The sequence below is a fragment of the Clupea harengus genome, unplaced genomic scaffold, assembly GCF_900700415.2.
Source record: "Clupea harengus unplaced genomic scaffold, Ch_v2.0.2, whole genome shotgun sequence".
Lineage (NCBI taxonomy): Eukaryota > Metazoa > Chordata > Actinopteri > Clupeiformes > Clupeidae > Clupea > Clupea harengus.
In genome coordinates, this window is record NW_024879816.1 from 13612 (window position 1) to 33887 (window position 20276).

Below are 20276 nucleotides of genomic sequence, written 5' to 3' on the forward strand. Positions count from 1 at the left end.
AGTTTTGAGGAAACGAGGCATGCTTTCAAAAAATGTGTGTTAGCAATTGAGAAAAACTGTAAAGAATATTGAATACAGGAAATCATTTTCATGTATTTACCAATATAAACCAATGGAAAACAGTTTGTACTTTGTGGTCTTTGTGGATCTATTGTTCCAACACAAGTAAAGTGACCCATGGCCCATTAATCTACCTACCCTGAGGTTCTGATTGGTGTACGACCACTTTTGACTCTTAGTGTTTCCACCTGGGGAATTGTGTGATAGTTGGGTTTGAGCTGTGATGACTTCAGTTAATTAAATTGAATGCCAGTGCTTACTATATGAGCACATGGTGCAGCCAGTGATATATGAAGGGATTTGTGTGTAGAGTTTTGCACAAAAAGTTCAACAAATCTGAATCATGTGTGAAAACAGGGTGATAGTGTTTATAGTTTTGGGAAATTAGTCTGTCTTTTGGTAGATGGCATCATGGTTTGGGATGTTTAGTTGAGAGGCCCAGTTATAGTGTGTAAGCTATCGCGAAAAACTGTAATCAAGATAATCTAATACAAAAAAGGTAATTTAACAAATAGTTTCTTTCTGTTTTTATTTGCATTTTATTCATCGTGGGTTGTAATAAATTCTAAGTTTGGCCTCCGATGTCATCTGCAAAGCATTGTTTTCTTCCCAGACTACGACCACACCAGTGCGGTACACCTGCCAATACGTGGGGTCACCACAGCGCTCCACCCCAGAGTCACAACAGCTTCACTGGTGATCTAATGTCTAACCCTAAACCCAGGTTAGAGAGGCTGGGTGAATGTAGTCTGGATTCAGCATCTGTACATCTCAGTGACAACAGCTTCACTGATGATCCAGAACTCCAACACATAAACCCAGGGTAGAGTGTGTGAGTGAAAGTGGTCTGGACTCTGTGCAGGAGGGTCATTGTGTCAGAGATGCTGTAGAAGGCCAGAGTTCCTGCCCTGTGATCCACATACACTCCTATTCTGGAGCTGACCACTAGAGGGAGTTTAGTCTCTTTATCATTGTGCCTGAAAAGGGAGCTGCTGGGGGAGAGGAACAGACTCCAGGACTGATGATTACGTCCAAACTCACACTCATCACCTCTCCTGCTGATGCTTTTATATGAAACTGATATATTAACCAACCCCCCACTCCACTCAACCTCCCAGTAGCAGCGTCCAGACACACCCTCTCTACACAGCACCTGATAAGACCACTCATCAAATCTCTCTGGATGATCAGGATATGACTGGACCTTAATACTCCTTTCCACCCTCCTGTTCCCCTCAGACAGATGGAGCTTTCTGTGTGTTGTTTTTGGATCCAGTGTGAAGTGACAGGAGTCTGATGGAGGAGAAGACAGGACAAACTTAGGTATTTATATGCGTCAGGTGTGTGTGTTAGGTTTGTGTGTGTGTGTGGTCATTGTTGTTATTTTTTTTATGATTATTTCTTATTGGGAATGAGATTAATTTCTGTGAAGGAATGTTTCACATATAAGTGAGATTTGTCTGTGTGTGTGATTCTGCACATGTTTGTGCAGGTGTATATGTGTGAGTGTCTGTATTCAAAAGTGTGTGTGTGTGTGTGTGTGTGTGTGTGTGTGTGTGTGTGTGTGTTGATGCGGAGAACTGAGTTTAAATTAAGTGTGGGTGATTGATATGACGGGGGTGTGGCACATTTGTTACATCTCATACCGTTTAGAACGCTATTTTAGGAAAATGGAAAAAGACACTGGAAAATACACTCTTTCCTCTACCCATGAACAATAACAGCCATAAAGAAATGTTGAACTGCTTAAACATGATTTTGAATAAAGTAAACTGTATAAAATGTGTTTGTGTCAAACTCACAGTGTAGGAAATCCTCTCTGGTTGTAGGTTCAGGAGGCAAAACAGCCTGGACTTTAGTCACTATTGAGAGAGAAAGAAAGAAAACACTGACTGGTGTAAATGTCAACATTGCATCAACCTTCTGTTTTTATGATGGCAGTAAATTTGTGGTTTCTTGTTGAGGGACATTATGAGTCCCCAGCTTCTTTAATCTTAAAGACCCTCTTAAGACAAGTAAACATGGAGACACCTGTAGAGTATCTCAGCTTCACTGACATACAAAGGATATGTTACAAATATGTGATATTGAAAAAATACAGGTTCCTGAAGTTCACCATCACATTTAGCTTATTAGTACAATCCAGAGGGAAAATATAGTAAGTCATTACATGTAAACATATGTGAGTAATGTGATTAACCTGTGTGTGTGAGTCCTTTGTATGAATGACTGATGTTGAGTGGTTGTAAGTATTTGGGTTTCTTTGAATATAGGAGTGTGAAAGTGTTCCAGTGTCTTTGTATGTGAAAGTCCGTAGGTGTGATTGGTTGTATGGGTGTGTGTGAGAGACAGAGACAGAGAGTGGGAGAGAGAGAGAGAAATACAGAATAATACAAATGTCTCTTTCCTTCTCTCCTAGTCTAGACTATCTTTGCTGTGCGATGCTGCTGTAGTCTCTCTACCTGATCTACTTGTAGATTCCCTCAGCCTACACCTACTCACCCCAACCACACTGTCATGCATTTGTGTTGTGTGAGATTCTCTACATGTTTGCATGGATGTCTGTCTACATTTGTGTGTGTATGTGTCTGTTTTTGTGTGACTCGTTGATCTGAGAGCTTTACAGATCCCACAAACATAGGACAAGTGCATATTTTATATCAGCTGGATATCAATTCCAATTTATTGTCCTAGTTTTTGGCAGTTCATGACTTCATGTCACATGAGACACTGAGTGTGTGTGTGTTCAGGTGTGTCTCTATTCAAACGTTCAAAAGCATGAATGTTTAAATGTGTTTGCATCTTCTTCTACATAAAATTATGCTAATACTGATAAAGTGGCCATATTACTGTTAATTGTTTACCTAAATGTATCTCTCTATCTGTATAAATGTATCTTTACAAACCAAATGGTCTCACTTTCATAGCATGACCTTTGCTCGCAACTACTGATGGCTGTGGAAACATTGTTCCTTATCACCATATCCATTCAGTACGTACATATACGCATATTGGCAGGTGAACTCTACGAACTAGACTATCTTTGCTGTGGGATGCTGCTGTAGTCTCTCCACCTGATCTACTTGTAGAATCCCTCAGCCTACCTCTACCCACCCCAACCACACTGTCATGCACTTATTCTACCCCACACTCTGTGCTAGCATTTACCTGCAATGTAAATAATTGCCACTATTGACATAGTTTTCTGATCAATTACTCTACTTACCCTTGTAATAGTAACCTTACGAGCACATTGTATTACCACTAAGCTGTCCTACAATACTTGAATGCTCTCTCCCAACCTTATCCTCTATCAATTTTATATGTATTTTGTATATACCATGTTATGTTTGTATGTATGTATTGTGTACATTTACCACATGTATGCTAGGATGCTCATCCTGATACGTGTATGATTTCATCTGCCATGTTTCTGATTGCTTCCCCTCCACTTCTCCCTCCCCTTCTGCCACAAGCTCCCCCCCCCCCTCCCCCCCTTCTATCTCTACCCGGCCGGCTCCAAGCAGATGTGCACCCGTGTGTGTGTGTGTGTGTGTGTGTGTGTCTATGTGTGTGTGTGTGTGTGTGTGTGTGTGTGTGTGTGTGTGTGTGTCTGTGTGTCTATGTGTGTGTGTGTGCATGGTTGTGTGTTTACATGTTTACATGGATGTAAGTTTGAATTTGTATATGGGTTTGCTACAATGATCATGATTCTATGCACGTGAGTGTATCCCTGTGTGTGCAGGTGTGTGTACGTTTTGTGTATGTGTGTGATAGCTTGCATGTCTTTATGTCCAACTTACACGGTGAGAACTCCTCTCTGGTCGCTGGTTCAGGAAAAACAGCCTGGACTTCAGACACTGAGACAGAAAACATCACATTACAGCCCATTAAACTTAGTGGGAAGGGAAATCATAAACATCACAGCAAGCTCATTTTTCAATCACATCATATATAAAGAATGCTGACTCTCCTGTTGTGTTCATATTTTTCTTAGACTCAGGGTGTTCACAGGTCTGTTGGATCCACAACATTATTGTTTGACATTATTAAGAAAAAAACACTACAATCATGCTCTCAATGGCATGAACACTTCTTCAAAACACTAAACACATTCACCATATCAGTATGTGAACTAAACTGTGGATACTTTTGCATTGCTTTGATACACAATGTATTCAATGACCATTTCTTCTGAAATTCATGTAAACCTGTCACAGTCAATGTTCACCACAATGTCCAGAACCGTTCACTTCAAAACTGGACAAAATGTAGATCCACTGTTGATGGAAAAATGCAGTATTTGACAGACAAATGAACTTGCACTTTTAGTAAGACTCAGGGCCGGCGATTGCTATAGGCGAACTAGGCGACTGCCTAGGGCGACAAATGGGTTGGGGGCGCCCTCTAGCGTCGCCCTTGGACCTACTTCCCATTAATCATAGTTAGAATAACAAGCAAATAAAAACATGTTTATTAATCATGATCATCCGAGGGCGCCCCTTCAGCCCTACGTTTACTTCAACCTGATTTTTAGATTGAATTGATGGTTATTGTCGATAGGGGGGGCGGTTGCGTTAAGTTACGTTACGTTAGTTATGTGAGGGCTCCTACACATTGCCAGGGTGGGGTGAGCCGTGAGCGTGTCAGCTACATGACATTCGCAAAAATGAAGCGGTCAATACCATCTGGAGCACAGGGACGAAAACGAAGAAAGGAAGAAGATGAAAAGAAAGCCAAGTATAGAGGCAAGTCTTCTCATCTCAGCCATTACGGTGTCAAACGAAATACATGTAGTATTGTGCATCAGCTAATATTGGACGTTTCATTGCTGTCACTTAGGCTAGCTATAGCTAGCTAGCGACTGTTACTTTGCTAATTTGCTACGTAGGCTATTACTAGCAAACGTAACTTCACTGATAACCTACATGGATGTAAATGTCAAAAGACCAGTATCTGGATAACGTATGCTAGTAATGAAAAGTACAGTTGCTGTCTACATTAATTATAAATGGCATAAGTTCTGTTTAGTGACTGTTCACAACTAGCAGGTGCACACACAGTAACCATTTTGGGGATAGTGGTGGTGTTCACCTTTCTGTACAGTTCCTCCCCAGGAATATACTAAACATTTTGTTTATTTTTGTTTTAAATTGGCCAGATGCACTCAGGCAATTTTTGCAGAGGCCGCTGTAGAAAGGACGCCTGATTCGCCTCCCTCTGAACTTTGTAAGTAGCCCACACAACTAGTACTACTGTTGCTGTTTTTGTTATTGTTGTTATTATTAGCAATTATTACTTTAATAATCACATCACATTAATACTACTAATTGTAATCAGTAGCCTAGTATTATTTAGCCTTGTGGCAGTAATTGTAATATATCTACTACAAGTTACATGGTCAGATAAAATGTATTTGTACAATGCAACTATGTGGTAGGATGATAGAAATGACCAAATGCAACTGTGTAACGAACAGCATGGATGAACTCTGTGTTTAAATACAGCTGCAGGAGAAGGGACATCCAGTAGTACTCAAGGGGCCAGTAACACACAGGCCAGGAACACACAGCCTGCATCAGGTGAGTCTATTTAATAGTATTTATTCAAGCCACATCCATACTTTAAAGTACAATAGAAACATGTTAGCATGTATTAAATACAATAGCTTGTTTTCTTAAAGAAGTTCAACCACATTCATGATCATTTCACTTATTATATTAAACACTGCTTGTCTGGCTATACAATATGCTTGAATACAGGTGAAGGTGAAGGGACATCCAGGACCACATCAAGCACTCTGGGCACCAGTGAAACTACACTGCCGCCTGCAGACACCTCACCCTCCACAATTCCTGCTATCCAGGGAGAACCTATAGATCCTGCTGACTGGCCAGCTGTGATCCGGTAAGGACAGAGTTAGTTTGCAGAGGACCATACCAGACCAGTCCAGACTTTACATTTCCAAAAAGAGATGATGGGAGAAGCTGCCACCACAACCACTTCTACAGGAAATTAGTAAATGGGGAGAAAATCAAGAGAAGCTGGCTTGTATATTCAAGGAAAAACAATACTCTGTATTGCTTCTGCTGCAAGCTCTTTTCACAGAAAAATGACCAACTCATTAGGAGTGGCCTAAATGACTGGAAGAATTGTAGTGAGGTATTTGAGATATTTTGTAGAGGTATGTACCGTATCCATAAAAGCACTTTTGTTTGTAGAGGGTATAGTTAGGGTATAGAGGGTCATAATTTGCTTAAATGTCCTTACAGGTGCTTAAGAGTGTTTTGCACAGTTTATGGAGTTAACTTAATCCTAACTTTGAGTGTGTAATAAATTATTTAAACTAATAAAAAAGAAAATGTTCTGAAACTATTCTGGTGTTTGTTGTCCATGCAACAACTGCTATGCAAAGTTAAGTGATGTTAAGTATTGTGTGTGGGGGGGGGGGGGGGGGGCGCAAAACTCAATCTCGCCTAGGGCAACCAAAGGGCTAGAGCCGGCCCTGAGTAAGACAGATTATTCTCATTGTTTGCAGAAAATGTGTTTTGGTTTGTTTTGTTTGTTTGCAGCCTTGTTCCCAACTATACAAAAGTGGTACAGAACAGCATTTGCATTGAAATGTCCATATGTGATGTAGTTGTCGCTGAAGACTTTTTCCCATTACAGTTTTTTTACAATCACAAATAATTTGAAGCATTGCAAAATGGATATGTTATGTGTTGCTGTATCCTCAATGTTTTACATAGTTTAGTGTTGCATTGCAAAGGAAAAGAAACATTTATGACACCTCTTAGTACATGTTGTAATACAAAACAAATACAGTCAAATAGGAAATTCAGCTATATGCTTCAAGACAACTCTATGCTAAATGTTCTGTGGTAAACTATAGTACCAAGAAAAGTGTACAGACACGTTTCATTCCCACTACAGTAAGTGAAACAGCAGCACATGAGTCTACCACTAGAAGTGTCCTTCAGCCTTAATGCTGATCTGTGAGTTTACCACTAGAAGTGTCCTTCAGCCTTAATGCTGATACTTGGTGTTCTCTGAATTCAGTGTGAAGTTTTTATGAACTTCACATTTACAGTACCACAACATTCTCCCTTGGCAAATCTGATCCAACCCTAAAATCCCCCATATTCCACAAATAGGCAAACAAGGCAAGTGTGTTTTGTGGGTCGCATTCTCTCAATGAGTGCCCATGACTTACCTAAGCAACAGTAATAGTAGGAAAATGTCTTCAGCAACAACTACATCTATATTGTTCATTCATACATGCACATTTCAGTGCAAATGCTGTTTTACCACTTTTGAATAGTTGGTAACAAGGCTGCAAACAAACAAAAAAAAGCAGAAAAACGGAATACATTCTCCACAAAAATCTGAACAAGCTGTCTCATTTCAAGTATATAGTTTCATTACTCTATCAAAGTTACTACATATTTTGAACAGAGTATCTAAATGTCTGCATAATTGCTGTAGTTTTTTTAGTGTTTTTAAAGGGGGACATGGTGATGGAACCGCATATTGATGTTTTCCTGGCCTGATTTTGTTGTTGCATGGTGGTTCTTGTGTGAGCATATAAATGCTAATGTAGGGGACTGATGGAACTGCAAAATAGCTATTCTACTGTTGTTCTGTATCATTTGTATCTTTAACATATATTGATGTTTCCTGCTCTGATTGGCTGTTGCATGGTGGTTATTGTGTGAGCATATAAATGCTCATATAGGGGACTGATGGAACTGGAAATATTGCTATTCTGTTGTTGTAAGACATTAACTCCTTATGTTGTATCTGCAACTCATTTTGGATGTGTACTCTGTCTGTTTCACTGAGACCTGAACAAGTGGCTTGTGAACCCTTCCCCCCCCAGATAGGCTCCTTCCTGCTAAGACCCTTTGTGCCATGGTATCACCCCCTCCCCCCATATGTGAACCCCTCACCCCACTGTCTCCCCCTTCCTCTCACCTAAAGGGTGTGGTCATCCCCTCTCCTATTGTATTCTACCTGACTGAAATGTATAAATGCCTACACATTCTGCTATCAGGTAGGCCTTGCTCTGAGCACCAAACTGAGAGGGGGTCTCCACGCCGAAAATAAACTACAGAAACCTGACTTCAACTCTCCGGTCCCTTCTTCAACTTAAGCGTGCTTATCGATTCCGTCAATGGTATTGAGACAAGGGTGAAAATGATGGTAAAAAACTGTATTACTACTGTATATGTAAGTCATGAAAGACAAAGTAACCAAACCATGCAACTACAACACACACTTTAATCCAAAGTGACCAAAACATACAACTACAACACACTTTCATCCAAAGTGACTTCCAATAGCATCTTGCATTGCCCAAGAATTGAGCCCAGGTCAGCTACTTGTTAGTTCACAACACTAACCAGTAACCGCTGTACCACTGATCAGACATGGCCAATTGACCACACACACACCAAACTGTACCGTACTGTCACAATACTGTACTATATCTACAGTACTCTGACAGGCAAACCAATGGATCATTACATTTTGTCCTTGGTGTCATGACAACTGCTTGCCTTGAAAAATTTGTGGAATATGGGTGATTTAAGGGCTGGACAAGTATGTTAAAGAATTTTTTTCTAAAGATTCAAGCCAAGGGAGAATGTTCATAAAGAAAATCACCATAGATCAGCATTAGGGCAGCAGGACACCTAGTGGTAGTCTCATGTATTGTTGTTTCTCTTACTGTACTGGGAATGAAAAGTGTCTACATGCTGTACTATATAATACAACTGGAGATTTAGCACAGAGCTGTCTTGAGGCATTTATCTGAATTTCGTATTTACTGTATTTGATTTGTATTACAATATGTACTGTAAGAGATGTCATATGTTTTTCTTTTCTTTTGCAATGCAACACTACACTATACAAAATAAATAGAGGATACAGCAACCCATATTTTATACATTTTGCAATGCTTCAAGTTGTTAGTGTCTTTTAGTTAATTGTACACTGAGTGATAACGTAGTTTAATGGGAGAGAGCATATGCTATAGTTATGGCAGCGAGATTCACCTTTGTTCACCCAAAGGTGAATCTCACTGCCATAACTATATGGGAGGGGGTATACAGTATGAACTCAATCAGAATTAGTTTAACATGTTCTTTTAAAAACAAATGATCCAAAGCTATTGAGTTTGAGGTTGAAGAAATGCTTTGATCTATTTTTTTTGTAGTTAACATTGGCAATGGGTCCCACAGACCCAAAAACCACATGAGGGTTAAGTGACATTAGGAGCGTCCAGTTGCTTTAGTCTTAACAGAGGGTCCCCAGAGGCCTCCAACCTCCCACTGACATGACATTCACTCATTCAAGAACCATTCGTCTTCATTAGGGTGGTAAGGGCATTTAAAAGTCCTTCTGTTCTTAAACTATTTAATTGATTCATGAACACATCCTAATTGCAGACATAGTGGGAAAAACAAGTTGAGAGTATGTGATCTGGAATGTCTTTAGCCTCTTTCAGATATGAACTCTGGACAATATCCCCAAATAGGATCCGGAGTTTGCCTGGGCGCAGCCATTCACTCTCACAACTGCAACTTGGAATGCCGTGTCCCAAATATGCTGCTGCTTTAATGTCATTCCCAGAGTTATGCTAGAAAACTTGAGAGACGTTTACAGGGAAAGTCCAATCACAGCCCTTCTCATGAAAAATGGGGCAACTCGTTTTCATTGCATTTATAGTGTAATAGAAAAGTGAATCACTAGTTTGTGGGATAGATTTCAGTGTCAATGGTGCGGACATGACCCTGCCAGCCCCCTAGTACAGTACCAGGGCAACGCCCAGATGAGCTCATGTGTGAACAGGGGCAGGAAACTGTCCAGACCATTTGTGCTGTTTTTTATGAGAACAAATGTTTGTATGCAGAAATGTTTGTTTCTGAACCTGAAATTTAACTCCGTCTCTGACCTCCATTGGCTTCTGTTTTTGTCCGTGGTTTCCCTGATCATTGTGATGCCAATCGAGAGATAAATAAAAAAAAAAATAGTAATTATGCTTTATCTCTCCTAATCTCTGGATTAATAAAGTTTAGGGCATTTTTACACATGATTATTATCAAGGCCTTTATTTCGAACTCTGGAGCCCAACCACACCTCAATGCCTCCTACGTCTTGCAGCTTAAAGAGGGTTTTATTGAGATCAGATTATATCAGTGATGAGATACATTGAAACTATTATTTCTGTTCTAGACCCCTGATGTAAAGGCTTAGAGGCTGTTAGAATCAGTCAGTATTACTGTTTGGTGGCAGCTTCTCATTACTGTCTGTTCTTCTGACTGGGAGCTCAGGATCAGCACCTGGGATCCCAACACAGAGAAACTCATTCACCCAGGATCTGAAGACCAGACTCACACACTTATATTCAGACACTGATTAAGCCCATATTTTTTTAACTGGCTTCTTCTTCGGTGTTTTGTTTTCTTTAATTTAGTTTTTAGCAACTGTGACAGATCCGTGAAAAGCTGTGAAAGCAAATGTTATTTCTTAGGCAACTACCTTTTCCTTTACCAAGGGTAATTCAGCTTTACAGTGCTTCGATATTACATAAAACTGTCACTGGTGTCCAGGGATGTAACCTAAACCCTGTTCACAACATGTTTACTGATCTGTCTAATGCTTCAACCCAAACTAAAATCAATTTCAAATGCTGTTAAAACTCATAGTGCAAATGCTAATACAGACACATGAAATGACAAACTAGAACTCAGAGGGCTACAAACCTGACCAGTGTAATAACTATTGATACTGTGTTTGAGTGTGTGTGTGTGTGTGTGTGTGTGTGTGTGTGTGTGTGTGTGTGTGTGTGTGTGTGTGTGTGTGTGTGTGTGTGTGTGTGTGTGTGTGACAGAGAGATAAAGCGAGAGAGAGAGAGAGAGAGAGAGAGACAGAGACAGAGGGACAGAGAGAGACTCACATTCTAAAAACTGGATGATCTGGATATCCGTTACTGTTGAGAGATTCAGAAAAATACATCAAAATGAAGTGGGATCCTTGTCTTCTCAAACTTTTAAATAAGTAATTCATCATTGAGTCAATTCTACATTTGTATCCACCTGCTGCAGATATCCTGACTACTTCCTTCCTGAAGATGTCCTCCAGCTGCACCTTCAATCCAGAGAAAGATTCCTTCACAGCCTCAAAAGAGAAGCTTTGGTAGAAGGTCATGCTGGGCGAGGAGCGAGGAGAGTCTCTGATTGATGGGAATTTCTGCAGAGAGAAATACATAAACGTTGAGGCAGACCTCCTGAATATTCAGTCAGGTTTGTGTTTCCCCAAAGGCTGCAGACATGATGGGTGAATTCAGTTGGTTTAGTGTATATGCACTCATGTGTTTAGGTATGTGATTATATTAAACAGATGTAAAACATTACAAACATTACATTCATTACATTTTTCCTCTCCTAAACCCACATGGACGCTTTATTTGAAATTCTGTTACCTTCAGGAAATGGATGTGATCCTCTGTGTGTGAAAGCTGCTCCAGCTCAGCATCTCTCCTCTTCAGCTCAGCAATCTCCTCCTCCAGTCGCTTCAAGAGTCCTTCAGCCCGACTCACCTCAGCCTTCTCCTGAGCTCTGATCAGGTTTGTCACCTCAATGCGCCTTCTCACAATGGAGTGGATCATCTCAGTAAAGATCCTCTCACTGTCCTCCACTGCTGTCTGTGCAGAGCTCTGTTAGGAGACACACAAAGAGGAGGGTGGCAGGAGACCCACAGAGGTAAGTGAAGGAGCAAACTCACTTGTGGTGTGACTGGCTCTTCTTGATCAAATGACCAAGGGCAAATCCTACCAAACCATGTCTTTCTTTGATGGTCTGTATCATGTGGATGGCAGAATAACGGTGATAACACAATAACAAGCGATTGCTGAGCCAGTTGTTGTCTTATGTGGTCAGTACTCACCTTGAGAGTTTCCACAGCCTTCCTCAGCTCCTGCAGCTCCTTCTCTCTCAACTGGATTATCTGCTGGAATCTCCTCTGGGTCTGCCCCAACTGCCTCTGTTAAAAAAAAGAAAAAAGAAAAGCCATTCTATCTGTACTATCGGTGGATTGTTTACAACAATGTTGATAAAAAAATCACACATGACAACTGAACATTCATAAGCAAAAACCTTTAAGTACATTGAAGAGGATGCTATCATCTTCAAGTGAAAATCAGGATAAAGCCATGAGCTAAGTTCAAGAGATGTCATATGGGGAGGTTGGATAACGGTGTGTGGTCCTTGTTATGCATCACGTTTTGTTTGTTTCTACAGGAACATTTTATTTTGCTTGTATGTTTGGGTTGCCGTGTCTTTAATTAGGACCACTCATTTTTGTAACTCTCTGCCGGGCACCGGCCCCTTGTCTGTGCACCTAACCAATGGCTGACTGTGCGGTAAAAGGTGCTGGTAATTACCGCTATTATTGGCACCTTTTTAAAATGAACAGCGAACAGTCTGTGAGGTGCTGGACATCCCTTAGGATTCGTTAGAGTGCTATAAAGGCCAAGTCTGCTGCACAAGGTCACTGTTCTAAGTTTGCTGGCTGCTTCACTGCTGCCCTGAAGTTGGGGTCTTCCCCGGCCCCTGCTTCTGTGTCCGTAGGCTGCCAGTGAAAGTGCATTTGCTACTTGTGGAGATACTGGCGTTTCTCTTTCTCTTTCTCTCTCTCCCCCTCTCTGTGTGCGTGCGAGTGTGCATGCTTGGATAGGCCAACATAGAGTGGTTGTGATGCGGTGTAGTGGATGCTGACGGACTGAACAGGGATTCTGCTGTGGACGGTGCTCCATTCAGCTGGGCCACTGACTGTTGCACATGGACTTTGGATAGATCTGTATTATGGGGTACCTTTTGTTTTGGAAAGCAACGTTTGTAATAAATATTATATTTTTGTATTTGAACTCTGTTGTCTGGATGATTCTGTTGTGTTGCTCCCATCAAACCAAGAACCTGTACACATAGAGTCCCAGCTCTTTAAACTGGGTGGTGTAATCGGATCTACACTGTCTCTTTAAACTGGGTGGTATAGTCGGATCTACACTGCCTCTTAAACTGGGTGGCGTAGTCGGATCTACACTGCCTCTTTTTTTTTTTTTTTTTTAACATACTTTTTATTGGTTTAGACAAGGGATAACATTACAAAGCACATAACAACAATCCCCACCCTCCCCCACCCACAGCAGTCAGCAATCAACACAAACACAGAAGGGTTAAAAAAAAGGGTTTACAAAAAAGAAAATTGTCCACAAGATTATTTAAGAACGTATACAAAGTACTGTCTCCAGTCCACTACATGCACAAAGGTGTAAGGGAATATGAGTACATAATGAAATGTATCGGGGCTGTGAAGGAGGTCTGGTCTGACTCCAAAAAGTACCCAATTCCCCTCTCATAAGTAAGGACCTGAGGTCTTCTGGCAGGTAGTCTATGAAAGGGGACCAGATTTCCAAAAACAAACCCTCCTTTCCTTTTATAATAGCCACCAATTTTTCATGTGGGAGAATGTTAAAGATCTCTCTGTACCATAAAGTAATAGTTGGTGGGCACTCTTTAATCCAGTGAAGTAAGATGCATTTTCGGGCAGTTAAGAGGAGCTTCTCAAGGAGTGTGTATCTTGGAGAGGGGAGATGTAGCACCTTAGAGGGGAGACCAACAAGGAAGACACTTGGATCTCTCTTAATCTCAACTTCAAGGACCTCACTGATTACTTTGGCAACGTGCTTCAAGAATCTAGCTATAAATTTGCACTCCCAGAAACAATGAAAATAGGTCCCCCTTTCTGATTTGCACTTACTGCAGAGAGGACAGATGGAGCGATTTATTTTATGCAAACTAACTGGGGTGATATGCAGCCTATGAAGTATCTTATACTGAGTCTCCCTCAGTCTATTACAGGTAGATGCTGATCTGATCACATCTATTGCCTCCTTCCAATCATCCTCAATAAATTCAGTACCCAAGTTGCTTTCCCATTTGCGGGAGATATTGGGTAGCTCGTATGTGTCAAAGGAAAGTAGTAGAGAATAAAAAGCGGAAATGAAATGTTTCAAACTTTTGCGGTTCAGAAGAAATGTTTCTGGATCATCAAGATGAGAAGCAGTGGGAGAGAGGTTAGCAAGGGAGGATATAAATTGTCTTATTTGTAAATACCCAAAGAAATGTGACTTGGGAATATCAAACAACTCCTGTAGTTGTTGAAAAGACATGAGGGCATTGTCTTTAAATAAATGATCAAGTACATAAACACCTTATCTCGCCATGCAAAGAACACAGATGAGCTGACGCCTGCAGGGAAGTCAGGGTTTTGGATAATAGAGGACAATAGGGATTTCCTCTTTTCTCTCCCTAGGTATTTAGATATATCACGCCATACTCTGATGCTGCTGTAAATGACAGGGTTGTGCTTTATTTCAGGGTTAATATTATTAGCTTCACAAGTAACCAGACTCCATGGGGAGTGTGGGTAGCTAGCCCAAGAATCAACACACACCTTCCCCTTGGCAAAAGAATGTAACCCTGACCAAAGGTGGCGAGCATGGCAGGCCCAATTATAAAAAATTAAGTTGGGTAAAGACCGGCCTCGCATATCTGTAGGTAGCTGTAGTATTTTTAACCTCTGCCTGGGTTTTTTGCCAGTTCACGGTTGACCTTTTTAGTTAGGTACAGAGGAAGCATCTGCAAAGGGTATAGAAGTAGGGGAAGCACATTCATTACACTTCCTCTTTAAACTGGGTGGCGTAGTCGGACCTACACTGCCGCTCCCTGTTACAGGAGCACTGGCATTAAACAGCAAAAACTTGTCAAGCTGGTTTTTACTCAACACTGGATCTTACACCTGATAATCATTTCTTGATTCTTCCTTTTTCTAATGGGCAAAGTCATTGCGGAAACAGCCAGACTTAAATACTGGTGAGATAGTATTCTTGTAGTTATAGTATTACATTCACAGTTAGTACGTATAAGAGCCCTCATAGAATTTTTGGACACACGTGTAGCTCCAGTACTGACCTGTTTGTTTGTCCATTCTGCTGCAGCAGTGACTGTGTCATGGCCTTTATGTTCGTCCATTGTGCACAGATAGCAGATACAACTCTGATCGGTTCGACAAAATATTTCAAAAACCTTCTCATGATGAGAGCAGATCCTGTCCTGTAGCTGGCCTGTGGCATCAATCACCTTGTGTTTTCGTCCAGGAAAAAGTTCATTGTGAACTTTGTAGTGAGTTTCACAGTATGACACCAGACATTCCAGACAGGACTTCACAGCTTTGAGTTTTGTCCCAGTGCAGACGTCACACTCCACATCTCCAGGTCCAGCAAAACAGTGAGCAGGAACATCAGTTTGGATTCTGGTCTTCCTAAATTCCTCCACCATCTCAGCAATCAGAATGTTTCTACTGAGAACAGGTCTTGGGCTAAATGTCTGTCTGCACTGGGGGCAGCTGTAGATGCCTTTACCATCTTCCTGATCCCAGCAACCTTTAATACAGCCCAGACAATAAGTGTGTCCACATGGAATGGTAACTGGATCCTTTATTAGATCCAGACAAACTGGACAAGTGAAAGAATCCTGTCTTTGGGTCGAAGATTCTGCCATTTCTCAGAGCCACGATCACACACAGGAAGATAACAGTGTGAGAGTTCAGTTTCTGTTTCATGTGTTTTATTCTAAGGAGGAGTGGCAGAGATGTGGTTGCCACACTGTTGAGGAGGAGATTATTTGAGAAGGTGTGTCTGTGTGTGTGAGAGAGAGAAAGAGAGGTAGAAGGAGAGAGAGGAAGGACAGAGGGAGAGAGAGTGAAAAGGAGAGAGAAGGACAGCGGAAGAGAGTGGAAGGACAAAGGGAGAGTGAGGGAGAAGGAGAGAGAGAGAGAGGGAGAGATAAAAGTGAAATGGAGTCTGATGGGAGAGTGTGTAGCTGGTATACCTGAGGAATCAACACAGTGCTTGGTGTGACATGGTGTTAATGAGAGAACTTCATCTGCAGTGGGCCTGAGAACTGGCTGTTTGGATGTGTGTGCAGTTGTGTCTTTAAATCATTTAGCAGCTTTCTAGTTTTAGACAAACAATGAGTTGGGTTCATCAGGCTTGTTTACTTTGTCTCTTCACCTCAATGGCAAATCTGCCAGATTTTTAAATGGAGGAAGATGAGGAGGATGAGGAAGGGGGGGTAGTGTTCCTCTGTGGGTGGAGTTGTTTGTCGGAGAGACGCAGAGAGAGTCAAGGTAATGTTGAACCAATGGGGTGGGAGGTGAGGTACTGTTGAACCAATGGGGTGGGAGGTGAGGTACTGTTGAACCAATGGGGTGGGAGGTGAGGTAATGTTGAACCAATGGGGTAGGAGGTGAGATACTGTTGAACCAATGGGGTGGGAGGTGAGATAATGTTGAACCAATGAGGTGGGGGGTGAGGTAATGTTGAACCAATGGGGTGGGAGGTGAGGTAATGTTGAACCAATGGGGTGGGAGGTGAGGTAATGTTAAACCAATGGGGTGGGAGGTGAGGTACTGTGTTGGTGGTGTCTATCTGATGTTTATTTTTGGCCCAGTGAATTACCCATCACCACCGTCCAGCCTGACAGAAGGGGCACACTCAGCTCATCTGCATGTCTGACTAAGACCCTTCATGTCCAAACCTACACTCATCACAGAGTCTCAGGGGTGGACAGCAGTGGAATGATATCTGTGTCTGACTAAGACTCTTCACTCATCACAGAGTCTCAGGTGTGGACAGCAGTGGAATGATAGCTGTGTCTGACTAAGACTCTTCACTCATCACAGAGTCACAGGTGTGGACAGCAGTGGAATGATAGCTGTGTCTGACTAAGACTCTTCACTCATCACAGAGTCTCAGGTGTGGACAGCAGTGGAATGATAGCTGTGTTTGACCATCTGCTTATGCATAGATAAGATAAGTTGTCTACACTTCAGAAATAAAAAAGAGAAAAGTCTGCACTCCTACATTGTGGCGATTCTTCACATATTTCACGAAGAACAGCTGGTTGATTCTTGGTAAAATATGTAATTGTAATTCTGCAAACACAAAAGGTGGAGGTCAGAAACACTTTGTTTTTTTATTATAATTTTGAATATTGTTTTATTTTCAGAGAAAACCTATTTGCAAAAGATCCGTCATGAGTTTCTCCCTGGTTCCCCTCCAAGAGTGCTGAGTAAGACCTCTCACAGATGGAGGGCCCTTGGAGTGTCTTCCTCTGCTGGGCATTCCTATAGTCACGATCACGTGAGGCTTTCCTTGATTTACCGTAGCTGTGTGTGGTCTCAGAGGGGCTCTGCTCAGTGTGCCCGTGTCCGACCTGTCAATGCTGGGTGCAGTCAGTGAGTTCACTCAGTTCAGTTCAATTCAATTCTATTTTATTTACATAGCGCCAAAACAATACAATTGTCTTAAGACGCTCTACAGAGCCCAGGGCCCAGTGCTCAGTCTGCTCTGGGTTTGACACCTTACTACACCCCGTCCCCAAACTACACCTCGTCCCCTAACTACACCCCGTCCCGAAACTACACCTCGTCCCCAAACTACACCTCATCCCCAAATGGGCCCCAACCCTGGAGTGGATTTGGGCCGGATCAGCCTCTGTGTTGGCTGCAACACACACACACACACACACAAACGCGCGCACGCACACACTCACAGACACAGACACGCACACACACACACGCACAGACACAGATATATGCACGCAAGCACACAGACACGCACGCACACACACACATGCAAACACACAGACATACAAACACACACACACACAGCCATCTTCATCATCATATAAAGTGCAATACAGATGTTGTTTTTCAGAAACATGTACAGAAAGGGGTTTAGAGAACGAGTACAGTATGTCACATCGGCCCTACTAATTACTAATGTAAATAGCCTCTCAGAGATAACATTACAGCCTACAGGACCCATAGGGGCCGCAGCTAACTGTTGTCTGATTTACGATGTACATATAGAGGGAACACAGACGCATAGGCTAACAGGAGTTCTGATGTACATATAGAGGGAACACAGACGCATAGGCTAACAGTAGTTCATATAAAGGGAACACAGATGCATAGGCTAACAGTAGTTCTGAGTCTAGATGCGTCAGGTGTGTGTAGGAGAACATGACCCCGTCCAGCAGATGTGCTGTGTTTGTCCAAGATGACGGAGGTGTAACGGCTGTCTTTATCTTTTTACGGTCAGTGAAATTCAAATGACTGCTATTCCTGTAATGGATACAGCTCTGATCCGGGACACATCTGGGGTCAGAGGTCAAAGGTCAACGGTGTGTCACAGAGGTATGCAAAGTACAGTATGTGTGTATTTATGTGAAAAGCATTCACATACAGTGGGGAAAATAAGTATTTGAACCCCTGCCGATTTCGCAAGTTTGGCCACTTGCAAAGAAATGTGTGATCTATAATTGTAATAGTAGGTGTATTTTAACAGTGAGAAACAGAATATCAACAAAAAAATCCAGAAAACTGCCAAACCAAAAATTTTAAACGTCCAAAAGACTACATAAACAGAACGTAAAAATTGCTTTCTATTCCTTAAAAATAATACATAGGCTACCCATGAGTCTTCACGCGATCATTTGATCATAATGGCAACATATGCACTTTTAGCTACATTGAGCTATCTGGTGCCAAAAGACGTTACCTGCCATAACCATACAATTTGAAACAATCGGTTGTTTTGTAATTTCTCGGAACAAAAGCTCCACGTCAGACACCACTGATGGCGGTTCAGATGATCTACCTTCAGAGGATGCCAACACCCCTTCCATGAACAGCCAAAAGCGCAAACGGGAGAAGACACGTAAATATTCAGAGAATTATCTGAAGTTTGCCTTCACCTACAAAGAGACCGATGGTGAAGAATTAGCAGTGTGCGTGCTATCAAACGAAACTATAAAACCATCAAAGCTGCAACGACACTCAAAGGCAACCCATACTCATTTGAAAAAAAAAAACATTCAATATTTCCCGTTTAAAATCTTTCGAGGGCCAGCAGACCTTGATGAGACAATCAGCCAAAGTGTGTGAGCTAGCTTTAAAAGCCTCTTATCAAGTTGCATTAGGCTACGTGTCGCTCAGACCAAACAGCCATACATAATTGCGGAAAGTTTAATATTGCCAACAGTTAGTGATATGTGCAAAACAATGTTTGGGAAGGATGAGTACGTAAAAAAACCTGAAAAGCATCCCAATGCCCGCCCTATTGATGAATTGGCAGTTGATGTGAGGGCACTACTAGTCGCAAAACTCCCGAAGGCAGATTATTTTGCACTACAATTAGATGAATCCACCGATGTGTCAAACGACGCTCAGCTTTTAGCTTTTTTGTGATTTGTCGACCAAAATGAGATGCAGGAGGAATTTCTATTCTGTAAGCAGCTGCCTGGAGGTAAAAAAAGTTCAGAGATTTTCAAAGTGATCGACAATTTTTTCCGTGAACATGATATACCCTGGCCAAAATGTGTCGCAATGTGCTCAGACGGTGCAAGAGCCATGTATGACGCACTGCATGCTTCATAGGGAGAATGTTGTTGCGAAAGACATGAATGATGAATTCTCAAACGTCAGATCTCTCACTAGGTATGAGATATTTCATCCATACTTAAGCTTCTCGAGCTACTCAATTATTTGTCCCTCCCTAATTTAATACAGAGTGATGGCTAACTGTAAGGGAGAAAAAAATGTCAATAATAAACAGAATAAATTGAAACGAGTTGTGTGTCACAGATGATTTGTAATTCTGTTCAAACATGTGTAGGGGAGTGTGTGTGTGTGACTGACACTTAGTTCCAAATAAATTATATGAATATCAGGCCCAAATTTGGGGCGGCGGGGGTGAGGGTCCCTGCTCAGTGTCTCTCTCAGCCAAGGGGTCCTGGGGCTGAAAAAGGTTGAAGACCCCTGGTTTAAGCATTAGCTTTAATGAACGTTACCACCCTCGTGTCTACATTTCGGTATGCCATTCTGTAGCCTATGTAATTTATGAACGGGTATTTTACTCATCATGGCCCGTTATGTCACTCCTCATACAGACAAATTACCACACTAACGAAGAGATTCTTCTGAAGTTCATCTGAAACTATCCCATGAGATGACGATGCTGAGATCAGGGATTGATTCTCACACCAAAAACAGGTGACCTTTCATTTTTGGACTGTGAACAGGACAGC

The 20276-nt window shown here is 41.7% G+C and overlaps 1 protein-coding gene across 1 annotated transcript; it reads right to left on the reverse strand.

Moving 5' to 3' along the window:
- Positions 1-118: 118 nt before the first annotated feature.
- LOC122130441 (tripartite motif-containing protein 16-like) lies at positions 119-15704 on the reverse strand. Its single transcript, XM_042705174.1, has 5 exons — positions 15096-15704; positions 12010-12105; positions 11546-11779; positions 11182-11313; positions 119-1333 (listed from the first exon to the last, which is right to left on the reverse strand). Exons 1-5 carry the CDS (start codon positions 15681-15683, stop codon positions 740-742), a joined length of 1644 nt encoding a protein of 547 aa, XP_042561108.1. The 5' UTR covers positions 15684-15704; the 3' UTR covers positions 119-739.
- Positions 15705-20276: the final 4572 nt, after the last annotated feature.

Excerpts from the sequence above, each read along its gene's own strand:
- LOC122130441 (XM_042705174.1), bottom strand. The coding sequence starts at position 15,683 with ATGGCAGAATCTTCGACCCAAAGACAGGATTCTTTCACTTGTCCAGTT. Across the intron at positions 11,314-11,545 it reads ATCACATCCATTTCCTGAAG|AAATTCCCATCAATCAGAGA; the intron begins GTAACAGAATTT and ends TTCTCTCTGCAG. Across the intron at positions 1,334-11,181 it reads AGGACATCTTCAGGAAGGAA|GATCCAAAAACAACACACAG; the intron begins GTAGTCAGGATA and ends CACTTCACACTG.